This window comes from Anas platyrhynchos, chromosome 14, assembly GCF_047663525.1.
Source record: "Anas platyrhynchos isolate ZD024472 breed Pekin duck chromosome 14, IASCAAS_PekinDuck_T2T, whole genome shotgun sequence".
NCBI classification, from domain to species: domain Eukaryota; kingdom Metazoa; phylum Chordata; class Aves; order Anseriformes; family Anatidae; genus Anas; species Anas platyrhynchos.
This window is the reverse complement of record NC_092600.1, coordinates 186,824-201,299: the sequence shown is the minus strand read 5'-3', so window position 1 is coordinate 201,299 and position 14,476 is coordinate 186,824. Positions and strand designations below refer to the sequence as shown.

At 43.3% G+C, this 14,476-nt stretch overlaps 1 protein-coding gene and 1 long non-coding RNA gene across 2 annotated transcripts in view; one reads left to right on the top strand and one right to left on the bottom strand.

The window, feature by feature from the left end:
* The window catches only part of LOC139998692 (uncharacterized), a 36,480-nt gene that overhangs the window by 20,749 nt on the left and 1,255 nt on the right, over window positions 1-14,476 (top strand). The window lies entirely within an intron of this gene.
* On the bottom strand, window positions 2,797-14,200 carry GFRA3 (GDNF family receptor alpha 3). Its single transcript, XM_027468584.3, has 8 exons — window positions 14,044-14,200; window positions 10,209-10,484; window positions 9,418-9,510; window positions 8,644-8,989; window positions 8,456-8,565; window positions 7,214-7,348; window positions 6,288-6,418; window positions 2,797-5,982 (listed from the first exon to the last, which is right to left on the bottom strand). Exons 1-8 carry the CDS (start codon window positions 14,084-14,086, stop codon window positions 5,848-5,850), a joined length of 1,269 nt encoding a protein of 422 aa, XP_027324385.1. The 5' UTR covers window positions 14,087-14,200; the 3' UTR covers window positions 2,797-5,847.

Here is a 14,476-nt window from a genome sequence, read left to right as displayed (position 1 = left end):
AACAATATGTCTTGCTTTAAGTTGCCAAGCAACTCGGTCTTCAGGCCTTATGTATCCTGTTCTTCCAGGATAGAAGAAAAGCATATCCATCTCCTTTTCAAAGCTAATAGGGCCTGGGTCAAAAGGCACGTCCAGGTCAGCAGGGGGCATAACAGCAAAAGCCTTCGATGGCTGTAGCAGCAGAGGTGCCCATGGCGTAGCAGTCGGATCAGTAAAGGAGCCCGCAGCTCCCTCACTGTCTGGCAAACCACACGTTTCTGACTGTGGTCCCACATAGCTCTTTAAGGCCTCAGAGACTGCTCGCCAGGTGCCGAGCAATCCCACTGCAACCTTGTCGTTTTTAGTTGCAGAGTCCCACACCTTGACATCAATTTGGTCCCATGTTTCAGGATCATAAACTGTCCGATTGTTAATAAGGAGAATAAGCTGTAAGGTTACCAGGACAGTCTTTGTTCCTAAGGACGTATGATTCCCCATAACGCGCAGCTGCTTACCAGCGAGGGGCAGTTGTATGCGTGGGTCCGCTTCTCTCAGCTTGAGCTTCTTCCCAGCTCTGGTGCACCTATTTCCAGCGACTTTCAGTACGAGCTTCTCTGAGCAGTTTGCTGAGTCTGGCAGAACCTGTCTTCATGAGGCAATCAATGTACCCGTTCCCGTCCTGGTCTCCGTTCTGCTAGCCTCTTCCTTTTCATTTCTTCTTTCTACTTCTTTATTGATGACATAACTTCATCACATCATATTGCTATTTAATTTTTTTTTTTAATCTTGAGAGCAGGCTCCCCTCTTATACCCTTTTCCCCACAGCAGTCCTTTTCAAAACAACTTTTCATTGGTCAAACAACTTTGCAAATAACAGCAACGGCAAACACCCAGAAACTTCCATGCCTTAACGGCTGGAGAACAAGAAACCCAAGACTGCATGGAGTCTCCTGAATCACCCTTCTTTGTTCCCTCTAAACTTTTTTACATTCCAGATGGCCTCATCGGTAAGAGTCTAATGTTATCTCAACCACGGAGCTTTCCAACCCCATGGCCACACTCCCAAATCTCCCCCTTCTTTATTAATATCAACCATTTTCTCGACACGAATTACCACTCCATATATAACAACAGTAAAACAAAGGTAAAGATGATTCGCTGTGTCAGGATAAGCTATTTGAACGGTGCTTAATAAAATTTGTCATCTAATGGGGAGAGAGAAAGAACTGCTGAAGCTTGTGCCTTACAGGAAAACAGGTGGGACCAATAAGAGTAAGAGATGAGCCAAAAATCACAGTTATTTTCTACTAGCTTAATGGCTGCCGTGTTCTGCCCAAAGGTAAAGACCTAGCTATCAACGCCATTTATCAGGTACACCATTTTAGTATAAACTTGTTTAAAAAAGGGTAGAGCCCCTTTTTCATCTTAATTAGACAGTAACTCATTGATTCCAAGTGGGCCTTCATTTTCTAATTATTTAGTACATAATATAATGTCATCAAACATCTTTGAGTTGCTCTAAAAGCTTTAGCTCCAGAGCTCTAATATTAGGCTTTTGGCATGCATCCCTGTGCGTGAAAAGCAGTTTGTTTACCAGGAATTTAGATTCACATTACTGGGGGAATTAGCAGTGAGCTATTAGTCTGATTCAAGCACTTAACAATTGCTGATCATCTCCTCCTAGCCTGCAGATAATGGAGGTGATCAGCTGTAAATGGAAAGTATGTGGGGCTATTTTCATGAAGGCACTTGGAGAAATTGCTGTATTCTTTGACCTCTGCTAACCCTAGGGTTTGCAAGAAACCCAAACACCAAATCACTTCCTGGAGAAGAGCTAATCACCTATAAGAAAAGCTTCCATTAGAGGCAAAACCAAGTTCAGCCTCAACTGACCCTCCCTCATCTGAAAAAAAGGTTCAGCCACAAAATCCCTTAGGTAGAAGTGATTAGCCGTGGATCATATTTACCATATTTCAATGGGGGAAGCAGCTGTAGAGCAGCAGCTGGTTCAGATTCCATAGCAGTGTTGGTTGGCTTCCTGCTTCTTCACTGTTGTCCCCAAAAGCTTTGTCTGGTGCGTGGACACCTCTAAGATTATTTGGAGGGTTTTTCCTCATGTTCTTGTGTAAAGCTGCCTTCCATTTTAGCAAATAGAGCAACTTGTGACGTTTCTGATATATCGAAAATGATACCTTTGTTCTTTATGGGTGCTGAACCTGTAGTGTTGTCTTGTAAACTTCCAAGTTACCTTGTACCATCAGCAGGTTTTAAAAGGCATTCCAGGGTAGTAACCACGAATTAGTGTTTGAAGTAAAGCTTAATTTTTCCATATCTGTGATACAAATGGTGTTCCTCTTTAAAAAGAAAAACATGTTCCTTTGATTGTTCCTTAAGCTTGTGCGCTTGCTGGAGGAAGTTCCTACTTGATTTTAACGAGGCTAGGGCATGATGCTTCAGGGATTCCAAATCCAAGGCTTATCTCAGGCATAACCTTGCTTGTGACCTTGGGCAAGAAATGCCTATCAGTTCTCTCACTTGTCAGACAAGAAATAACTCATCCAACACAGTGACTGAGCTCACTACTCAAAAAGAACTATGTGAATGCCCTTTGTAAATACATTAAACCATGTTAAGAAATCTAAAGCTACATCAGATTTCTAGAAGCCATATCTGAAGTCCCTGACAGTGAAAAAGTTACTGTTGAGATTGCTTGGTAAGAGATCCTGTCTCTGTTCTTTAAATTTCTTTCCCATAGTGTGTCCAGCAGTAGACACAAAGGAATGTAGCTTCTCTTAAAGGCACAGAAAGGCAGGAGACTTCTAGAGTTGCAAGATAAATTTTATTACTGAGTTTTGGTATTATTTTATACTCTTAAAAATAATTTACATTACAACAATTAGAAGGTTCCTTCCTTTTATATGCTTGCGGAGAGTTCAATATTAAGACTGACAAGACAGAGAATTTCTATTAGATTATTTTTGTATTTAGAGCAAAGGTGCTAGGTAGATGTTGTATTGCAGTTACTAGTGAATAGATGCTGAGGGTTTGTTGTTGTTTTTTGTAAATTACCGTGTAGTACAGATAGTAGGAACTGTTCTGAATGTGTGTTGTGATGCTAGCAGAACTGGACTGATACTGGCATGATGTTTCTTAGTAGTAGTTATACTGCTGCATGCATGTATGCTGTGTCATTCAACAACTGTGATATTTGGAGATTAGGTATTAAGAAAGTTTAAGTAAAAATGGATTTGTACACATATCAGTGTGCGTACCTGTGAGTGCAGGTGTATTTATAGGAAAATTTTGTTTCCAGTTATTGATGAATGAGTTTTAGGAGGCAGCTGTATATATAAAGGTGCATATGTACATGGAAAAAGGACATTTGGAAAAAGACATTTGGACAAAAATCCCAACTGATGTGTTCTATTTAATTTCTGTCTAGAGCAGGATTTTGTGTGACTGTAAAGCATTTTCCTATGTAATCCAGAGCACAACAGGAAGCTGCAGTTGCAATCAGTAACCTTCTCATTAGGGGCTAAAAGTCCACAGTGCCATGAATATGAACAACAAAATGCTAATGCCTTTCCCCATATCCACCTGTCTCAGAGCACTGAAGTGGAGAAAGAGGAAAGCTCACAGCATAGATGAGTAGAAGATGGATGCTGTAGATGGTATATGTGGTAGAGATGGCTCAGGGAAAGCTATCTTTCTGATAAACGCTCTCACTGATTTGTGGAATATTGTAAAGCACAGTGTTTTCATCTTCCCTGTCACTCTTCAGCAATCGCTGGAGATAACAGAACCTACAATGCTACAATAAGGAGCCTTGACACACATTTCCAGCCTCAGCTTATGGAGGATGGTCAAATGTAGATCTCAGAGTTCTGTGGTAATGTGGGCTCTGTTTTCATTAAAGAGGGGTAACAAACATGTGGAAACAATACTGTATTTTGATTCACATAGTCACATTTCAGTAGGCAATGGTAAATAACAGCATTCATATTCCTCTTAAATAAGATAACATATTTGTTCCTACTGCATGGAAATAAGGTGTTGCTTCTCTGTGCAACAGACAAAGTCCTGCTCCCTGCAATCATTTTCCTGCCCTATCTGCCTAAGAAGGTAAGAGAAGGCTGGAATTCTAAATAGAAATATTAGCACTGCAGAAAGACAGCTACTCTGATACATTTAGCAATGGAAGATTCTCTAGTAAGAAGGTGTCTGACAGTGACTGGGAACCACAGCACATTACCTAGCTGGTACCTTTCTGGGAGCACATAAAGCACAAGGTAAAAGGAAATGCTAACCTGTTCTGCATCTATTCAGGACTCTAATATTGCTCACACAGTACTAGCTGTGCATAATATTGTTCAGATCTGTTGTGCCTCATAGGATGAACAAGAGGCGTTATATGAGTGTGTAGAGAAACTGTACTGAACTCAGTTTCTAGCTATCCTGAAAGCATAAGATGGCTGATGAGGCAACTCTTGCACACAATTGATTGTGGACTATTAACCTATGCTCAGAAATCAATATTTACTTAACACCACATTTTAACAGGCCAATGCAGCATAAAATAACAGCAGTTATACAGTGCACATGTTTACACTCAGAATAAACAGATTATGAAATAGAGCTTGGCAAAGGAGGAGGCTGGCAGGGAGTGAAAGGGGAAAATGATAACTTCAATATGTGGAAAGCTACAAACTAGTTCCATCTTTCAGAGGCTTCTGCAACTGAATGTGCCAGGAGAATACCACTTCAATGTAGTGAATACAGCTTCAATGAGCTATACGCTTTCTGTAAGCATTCCTAAAAAGGTTTGGCCTGAGGCCTGGCAAGGTCATCCTTGGCTAGATAAATTTACTAGGGTTGAGTAGAGAAATTTCTACTAACCCACAAAATACAAGTCTGTTGCTAGCCATACTAATGGATGTTATGTATAGTTACAAGGGGCAACACTGAAAGAAGAAACAAGAACATAATCTGGGGTATAGCATCCTTGACCAGGGACAGTGTTTTTCATATATTTAAAAGAATGGATTTGGAAAAAAAAAATAAAAATAAAAGGAACTGAAAGTAATACAGAACTGGTATTTGACAGGGACTTTATGTTTACACTTACTTAGCTTTGTTTGCAACTCTCCCTGGAGTGAGGCCACTAAACCTTAAAAAATGGTATGCTGTACTCTGTGCCTGAGGAATAGCTTGAGGGGGTGGGGTGATAGGATACAGTGTCAGGTATAGAATCTTAGAATATCTTGAGTTGGAAGGGACGCACAAGGATAATCAAGTCCAACTCCTGGCTCTGCACAGGACCACCCAAAAATCAAACTATATGGCTGAGTGCATTGTCCAAATGTTTCTTGAATACTGGCAGGCTCAGTGTGGTGACTACTGCCTTGGGGAGCCTGTTCCAATGCCTGAACACCCTCTCAGTGAAGAACCTTTTCCTAAAATCCAGCCTGAGCCTCCTCTGTTACAGCTCCATGCTGAAGTAGCTTCATGCTGTTTCTGACTAAAGGTGCCTCTCTCTATTCAGAAACCTAACCCTGCACAAGTTCTGACAGAATTCAGACTTCTGTTTTAAAATACAGTGCTTGAATATCAGCTGGACTTTTACTCAAAATACTAACATGGCAGAAGCAATGGTGTGCTCCAGATCTGCAGTTCTTAGTGCAAACTGACTGGGGGAAAGTGGGGTGCAAGCTGGGGAGAGGTTTCTAGTGACTGCATTTATGGATTAAGGGTATTCCCTTCCTCTTTTCCAGAAGCCTTTTGTTTCTCCAGGGTAAATCAGTAGTGGGAGGTGCCTGGACATGGAATAAGATTAATAATATGGGAAGGAAAGATGCAATTTATGCCAAGTTAAAGTGCACTCAGCAACAGGGCCAGGAACAGAGACAGAGATGACCAAGAAACAGCAGCTCCAGAATATACAGAGGAGACCATAGGCAAACTGCTGTGTTCAGAGGTCTCTTGATGCGTCTTCACTTCAGCCACCTAGGAAATGAAAAGGAGGAATGAATCCCAGTTAGACCTATTTGTGCTCAAACACCTCTGTAGAGCCTCCAATTCTGGGCACAGCTGTGAGACTGGGAAACTTCTGCAGCCAAGCAGCAAGGCCTCCTATTTCTGCTTGTCTGTGGAAGGAATAGGTTCAGCTAAAGCAGCTTAGGGTTCTGCATGCATATGGCATCCCTCACTTTGATGTCCAAAATCATATGTTTCCAGATCCAGGCTTATTGGACAACTGTATCTATGCTGCTTGGTTCACCACTTGCTGGAGGCAACAAAGCAATACGTACCTGGGACATTTCTGAAGCAAGAGATGTGCTGGCACTGTCTCCTTGGAAGCTTAGGGAAGATGAATAAAATAAGTCTTCCTGTCTTTCCAGACCTGTCTGCTTCTGGTGCATTTGAGACCAAATAGTATTTTCTGTAAACAGAAGTAAAGCAAGAGTCTTATTATACTTTTCTTGTGCATACCTTGGAGTTTAGTGAACAGAAGTCTAGGGTAGCTATTTTAAGAAAGACACTCACAGTCTGTATGGATTTGATTTAGAAAATACATATTTTGTGTTTAATAAATTGCATGTTACTTTGTGGGTTTACTTGAGACTTTTAGAACAGACTACAAAGCCAATTTTCACTCTATCTGAAGACCTTTGGATTTCTATGGGACTTTGCCAGCTGTCTGTTTGTAAGGGGCAGGTATGTAGTGTCTCAGGTGGGATGTTTAGGTTGTAGGTGCATCTACAGTGCTGGGCACAGGTCTTTTCAGTATAGCAGTAGGTGGATTTAAATAATCATTTATCTAATTATGCTGATTTCTTTGTTTGATATCTTCTGGAAGCTTTTACAAACAAAGTATTTAAATCTTATTAAATGTTGCTAATAAGAGGAGGGGAAACCAAAACCCCATAATCCTTCTGCAGTGATGGGGCTACTCAGCAACCTATGGATACAACATGTCTGACACCCCCCGATTTCTTTGTAATCCCTCATTTGAATGCTGTTTGTAGATAGCTTCACTGGTGTCTGTGTTGGTAAGATACAAAATCACCTGTGTGAGCAGATCCAGGCTGGTCCCACAGGTTGGCTAGGAGATCATGGAAACACTTCAGAAGACAGAACTATATGCAAGAGCAATGCAATGTAGGATTTTGAAAGGAACAGGATTTGAACTTCCCTGTGCGGAGCTGTTTCCCCAGTTCCATGATGTGATGCTTACCAAGGCATTTGTTGCTCTCAAACATGCTGAGTATCTGGTCACACTTCTCCTTCTGGTTGCCGCTGCTCTCACATGTACACCACAAGGAGACCTCCACACTGGAGTTACTGATGTAGTTGGGTGTCATAGGTGTGCCTGTCCCAAACCCCCAGAAATGGGAATCAAGATTTACTTCACTAAATGAAAGAAGCATGATCAGTCCTCTTATGTTAAAGGCAATGCTACCCTGGAGGCAGAAGCCTTCCATTGTGATGTGCTTGTTACTCAAAGAGATCAGAAGCCCCTGCAAGGTGACCTAGGTCTGATGAATTCATGTGTAGTCTGCTACACTGTGAGAAAGTGGGGAGATTGCTAATCCTGACTCAGACAATCTGATGGTGAGGTATACTGATAACTGAACATGGTGAAAATATTAGACTGAAGGATGAGAAGCATTTACAAAGATTCAACTGCAATACTGGCATATAACAGCAAAAGGCTCTCTCAGTTCTCACATAGCAGGTGATACTGCATGGCCAAATAAGTGCTGGCACTGTAGCGTGCCATTCAGAGCACAGAGTTTATTTGGGATGACAATAGCAAAACCATCTGGAAAAACAGAAGTTGCAGTCTAGAATTACAGCTTCTGAGATACTGTTGCACTTTGCAGCTTCTCCTTTGAACCATTCTGAAAAAGCATTAGCAGGCTGACAGCAAATGTCTGTAAGCAGAGACAACTTTCCTTCCAACAGCTGATGGTGCTTTGTGTACCTGTTGTTCTGACTGGCTCAGAGACAGCATGTACACAGTGTTAAACCACCAGGAATGTAAACATTAAGAAATGAGGGCATGTATAATAACAATCCTACAATTGGATTCTGCTGTGATCATGATGTAGCTCCTACAGCAGGGATGTCTTAGTTCATACAACCAAGAGAGTCCCAGTGGTCAGGCATTTCGAGCATTTTGCATCAGCTGATGATGCAAACAGGAGTGCAAGGATCCCAGGAAAGTGCTGCTGCTTTGACAGCAGTCGATAGGACAAAACAGAGTGATAAATGCCATGAAGGAGCTCTCTTTGGGCTGCATTTACCTCAGAAGCAAGTGAGAACACTATCATCAATTAGGCTAAGGCACGTTTATGAGCATACTGAGCACTATTACCTGCATCAAAGCAAGACAGTCCCTCACAGCATAGCAGTGTGACTGCAAGTTTGTTGCCTAAAGGCATTCACCCTGTGTGTTCCCCTGGGTATCACTTACCAATCATCCCCATGTAAGCCTGCAGGCATGCAGCATGATTGTGCTGAGAGCAACCATCTGGGGACATATCTGCAGGTTGGCAGTTTTGTTGGAAGTCAGCCAGTCGGGATCTGTAGGAAGGAAAATGAGACTATCAGCGTCTATGTTGTTCTTGTCTTGTGGCTAGGGTCTGCTGCTGCCAGACCTACTTGCAGATGTGGTCTTCCAAGCAGGAGTCCAGAAGCCAGAGGCAATTGGGTTTAGTGTTATACTGAAAGGAACAATCGGGAACAATAGTTTTCCGGCGTCGTTCTCCACAAAGTTCATCCTGACATGGACAGAACAGGATCCTTCTAGTAAAATCCTCAGGCACTTTCTCAAAGAAATTTCTTAGCCCTCTGTGGCATTTGCGACGGTCACACATGTCCTCACTTCCTGCTCCCTTGGTGCAGATTGAGGCATAGTCTGTGCGCAGCCGAACACACTTCTTGCTCAGATTACAGACATGAGTTGCTTTCAGGCATGGATTTGTTGCATCTCCTGCTAACTGTGACCCTATAAAGCCAAAAAAAAAAAAAAAAAACAAAAAAAAAACCCACACCATAAACAAGGAAGCAAGTCTTCAGAAAAGATTTTACATGGAAATAGGAGTAGCCCTTACTTGATGGTCTAATTGCTAACATCAAAATGAAAAAAGCAACTTAGTCCTGCTATGTGCCTGTGGTATGACACTGCAGTGATGTTAGTTACAAAATCACCTATTTTATTGGTTGATGTTCCAAAGAATGCATCATTGTGGGTTACTGCCTGTTTCATAGGCCTGGATCTGTAGCTATATTTATATTTGGTAGGGGTGCAAATATAGTACCCAGAGCAGACATTCCTCTGAGGGCAATTACCTCAAATCATTCTTCTTAATAATTTTCAGCCCTGAAACGTTAAAAACACGCAGTAGCATATCATATAGCCATTACAATCCCTACCTGAAAGCAGAGCTGCCAGTTCATTATAGTCTGTCTTCCAGTGTTCTTCATTTGCTGGATTCTCATAAGGAGAGGTCTCCAAATTGAAATAGCCTAGGCAAGACACAAGGTACTTTATTTTATGCAGTGGGAGAAATGTGTTGTGACCAGTTTTTTGTTTTGTTTTGTTTTTTTCCTCTCATTTGTGATTCTTCAGGCTGGGGTTCAGAGATGTTCTATCATGCTCAAAGCCAAATGCCAAGAATGGTTCTGCTGGAGATGCAAAGGTGTTACTGTATAGTAACAGCATTACATTTTGTCATTAGATTTCTTCTGGCTGGAATTTAGTCTATGTTGAAATTTGCTTTTTTTCAGCCTCAGTGCTAGTGAGGAGATATGCAGCATTGGCAGTCCCTGGTGGGAGGCCAAGTATAAGCATCCCATTAAAGCTGGAGAGAAGTAGCGTGCTCATGGATGCCATTACAGTGTATGTGATACTCTCACATCCATTTTCTGTGACGGACAGATGTGACCATTTTGAGGTGATTTTCACAGCACTAAATATAAGTAAATATCTCAAACTAGCTATCTTTGTTTCTTAAGGTTCCTGGTGTATTTGAAGGGCCAGTCTCAGACCAGATCAGTTTTCTATGCTTATCAAACAGAGAAGTAATGACTCCTCTTTACTAGGAGATGTGACTCCAAAGTGGTATCTGCAGTGTTGGGAAGTGGCCCTTCACGTTTTTTTTTCAGGTGGTGGGGCAGGGTTGAGCTTTACTAGAACCTTCTAAATTCATATTATTTCATCTCACCATCTGTCATGCTGGCGTGAACAGTCCAGAAAATGCGTAGGCAATGCTCCTGTCTCTTCATGCGTCGGTGACACTTGCAGTGCAGTAAAGAGCTGTTTCCAAGGTCTAGCTCTGCATTTAGACATCTGACCCTGCTATCATGATCCAGTGGAAGGAAGCGAGTCTTAGCAAGGGCACAGTCTTCCAGAATCCTGTAGGTGGCATTGCAGATGGAGTCTGAGAGGCACAGCTGTTCCGCTGCTATGCAATCACTCCTTGGCAGAGACAGGAGGTCTCCTGGTCAAGCAGGGAAAAGATTGTTAGGATTTCAGTCAAGATGAATGCCACACAACCTCATTATCATTGTTCTGTTGACATTCATAGTAAGGACTCAAGGCAGAATTGGTTGGGGTCCTTCATATACATAGCAAGGAGCAAAAGCTTTCTCCATTTAGAAACAAAAGGATGAGTATTAGTGTATTAAAGGGGGAACAAAAGATTAATGAAAAATCTCAAAAAATATTTTGTTTAATAAAGCCTTCTCCCCCCTCCCCCCCCATCACCATTCACTCTTTCAATTTGGCCAGGATCAGGGATGGCTCTGTATTTTCCTGAAGCAGTAAATCCCTATGGAAACCTTGGCTTTCCTGAGGCCTGCTTTGAAGAAACTCTCCTATCTGGGTAATGAAAAGCTCAGTGAAATAAACAAGTACTAACACGACACTGTGTGATGTAAGTCAGTGCTAGTGCCATTGCTATGTATGTACTGGTCATTAAGAGATGCACTGAGAAAGCCATTTCCAGGGTGTAAAAGCAACTGCTGTACTGAGCTTGCAAATGTAAGAATAAATATACGTATCCTTTGTATAACAGAAGAAACCCTTATCACTAGATGCAAGTAGTTTCATATAGAAGTGCTGACATGCAATCAATTTACAGTATATAGAACCGAATCCCTGAAATTTCTGCCAAAAATGCTGGGATGCAGGCACAACCTGTCAGCTTTCATCTTTTGGTCATTTGTGAAGTCTGAGTGTAACTATTTGTGTGTATTTGTATAACACATGTATTAATTTATATATATATAAAATATGAATTTATATACATCCCACCACCTTATGGAAGTACTAAATAATCTTAATTTAACAATACAATCTTTAAAACCTGGTGATTTTTTTTTTAAATATATAGACTGTTTTGTCCTAAGGATAATACAGAGGGAGAGCTGACATTTTCACAGGGAGGTGAATTCAGTCTGTAATCTTTCTTCATTTCTATAGTATATGAATCTATGTTTACAGTACAGGTACAACTATAGAATCACAGAATGTTTTGGGTTCGAAAGGACCTTAAAACCACCTAGTTCCAACCTCCCTGAATGGCCAGGGACACTTTTCACTAGAACAGGTTTCCCAAACCCCATCCAACCTAGACTTGTGAAGACTTGGAACAAGACTATTTGCTAACAGAATTATGTAGGCTAGTAGTATGTTTCTTCCCTTCAGGACAATATTGCTTGGCTGTTTTGGGGAAATAACTTATGCCTAGCCTAACACCTATCTTTGATGTTCTTTGGGTATGTGATCTCACCTGTCATTCTCCTGATCAGAAGGTGCTGTATTACTATTTCTGTCTGTCTTCACTATAAGCTAAATATATATATATATAGGTTCAGCTTATATTATGTGGTATACTGTCTTCGCTATCTAATTTGTTTTCTCACTTCCTTCACTTTTGCTGGCTTCATGAGTTTATTTGCTGTAAGCAGTAGGTCGTTTAATTCCATACTAGTCCGCTTCTCAAACTTCCTAGTTTTCCTGCAACCCAGTAATGCTATCTAGGTGTCTCTGTCCCAATCATATATATTTCTTGGCTTTTCTAGCACTTCCTGTACTTTGTTGTTCATCTGGCTGTTATATAAAGACTATACAACTTTGTAAATTTTCTGAAAAACAATCTCTCACCAGAAATGCTTTGCATCTGGCACAATAGGTTTTGGTTAGGCATTCCACCTCAGCACAACCTTAAAGAACATTCTGAGTTTGATTACATCCCGTAAGGTTGCAAGCAGGGCAAATTTCCAATAGCAAAATTTCCAGCTTAAATGATTCTATGATTCTGTTATCTCCAGTAGCTTTGGAATTCTAAGAGGTGCAAACTGATTTACCTCACAAGGCCAGAACAAAGTACCATCTCCAACAGTGGCCTGTAGTAGCTGTTGTAGTAAGCTCATTAAAGGACAGGACATACTTTCCTAGCCTTAAGAATTCTGCTCAACAAGCACCTGAGGTTTAAGTGACATTTTCAAAACTTTAAAGTGACATAGTTATTGACAGGGTAGAGCAAAACTGAATATAAATGGATGGACTGTGTTTTTGCCACAGGCCTAAACAGCTGCTGGAAACCTCAAAGCAGAAAAATTTAAAACAATCCTCCTTAACAGACATCATATAATAGCTATGCATGGTGTTAAGCCCTAATACATGACATGCTTCTTCGTAAAAAACAAACAAACAAACATAAACACAAACAAACAACACCAACAACAAAAACTTATAATTCCAGGCAGTCAGGTGGAAGAATTAGAAAGCTCTGTAGTTTAACTTGCAGAAAGCATTAAAGGGGCTGTACAGGAGTCCCTTCTGCAGTTACAAAATAAATAAATAAATAATAGTAACTTCACAAAACATGATTATTTATATCTTAGAGAAATTAAGAGCTAATACAACAGCCAATTATTCTCCCTTATGATTCCGTGTTCTGTTATATATATTTATTGAGTTACAATTAATAGTATCATTATTTAAATATCCCTAGTGCTCCTAGCTCTTGAAAGAGAGGACAATTGCAGAAAGGAAGCCTTCGCTTTATTAAGAACAGATATAAAATAAGCATTAGTATTTGGACAACGGAAAACTGTGGGAAATCTACTGTAATCATGTGGCTGTAAATGCTACTGAGATCTCAGCACAATAGCTCTTCTTTATAGCAGCCATGATATTCACCAGTTGCACCTTTTTCTGAATGTAAAGCACTGACATCCCATAGGTAGGGTCTAGGAGTGCTTCAGGTAAGTTCTGTAGTTTCTCTATTTCTAGCCACTTCAACCATGACGACTGCCCAAGAAAGAGATGAACTGGAAAGAGGAACCATTTCCATCCTCAGCCATTGTGACTTGTCAGTAGTATAGGGCAGAGTAAGACAAACAGCTGCATCTCCACAGGAGCACCCTAGATTGGTCTTCGCAAACTGAGCCTCATCTCAGAAAACCATCAGCCTGAAGCATTTCAGAGGGGTACTGCCTGGAAGGTTGCTATCAAAACAAGCTCTCAGCAAAGTTAGCTCAGACAGGTTCAGCGTCTCCTCCAAGAGCTAGAACGGACACTGTCTTTGTGCCCTTTCTGCTGCATTGAGGGATCAGCTCCTGACATCCGTCGCTCCCCGCTGCGAGTCGGAGGAGCGAAGTCGTCCTCCTTCGCCTCCGCGAGCTTCGCCTCAATGAACTCCGCTCCCCCGCCCCAGAGCATCCCTCCTTGGTCACATCAGGGCTTGCGATTCACGTTTCGGGTCAAAGGAGCAGCACGCCTTTCCCGGTTTGAAACACGGCTTCTTCACAGCTGCCGGGGCCGGGAGCCCCGAGCCCGGGACGCGCCCCGGGCTCGCCCGGCGCCAGGAGAGCGCAAACGGACCGGCCGGCCGGGGGCAGCGAGGGGCGCCAGCCCCGGGCACAGCTTCTGCCGGCAGCGGGCCGGGGCCGGGGCCAGGGCCGCCCTGCCCTGCCCTGCCCTGCCCTGCCCTGCCCAGCCCAGCCCTGCCCTGCCCTGCCCGCGCCGCGCCCGCCACCCCGCGCTGTTACCGGCTCGGGACAGGAGCAGCCCCAGGAGCAGGGCGAGCCGCATGCTGCAGCCCGGCCAGCGGTCGCTCTCTGTGGGTGCCGGGTCCGCAGTTCACGGGCTGCGCGCAGCCCGCCAGCCTGGGAGCGGCCCCAGCCCCGCCCCGCCACACCACGGCCCGGCCCGGCCCGGCCCGGCCCCGTCGAGGTGCTGGCGGCGAGCGCCGCCCCGCGGCCCGGCCCGGCCCCGGCCCCGTGCTCCGCGGGGGTAGCGGCGGCGCTCCGAGCCGCGGCGGGCCGGGGCGAGGGCCGGGGCCGGGCGCTGCAGCCGGGGGCGGCCCGTCGCGGCTGTCCCGGGAGCACCCGGCGAGCACCCGGCGAGCCGCCGGGCCCCGCGGCGCGGGCCGCGCAGGGGCGTGCGCCCAGGCGAGCCCGGCGAGGATGTTTGAGAAGCGGC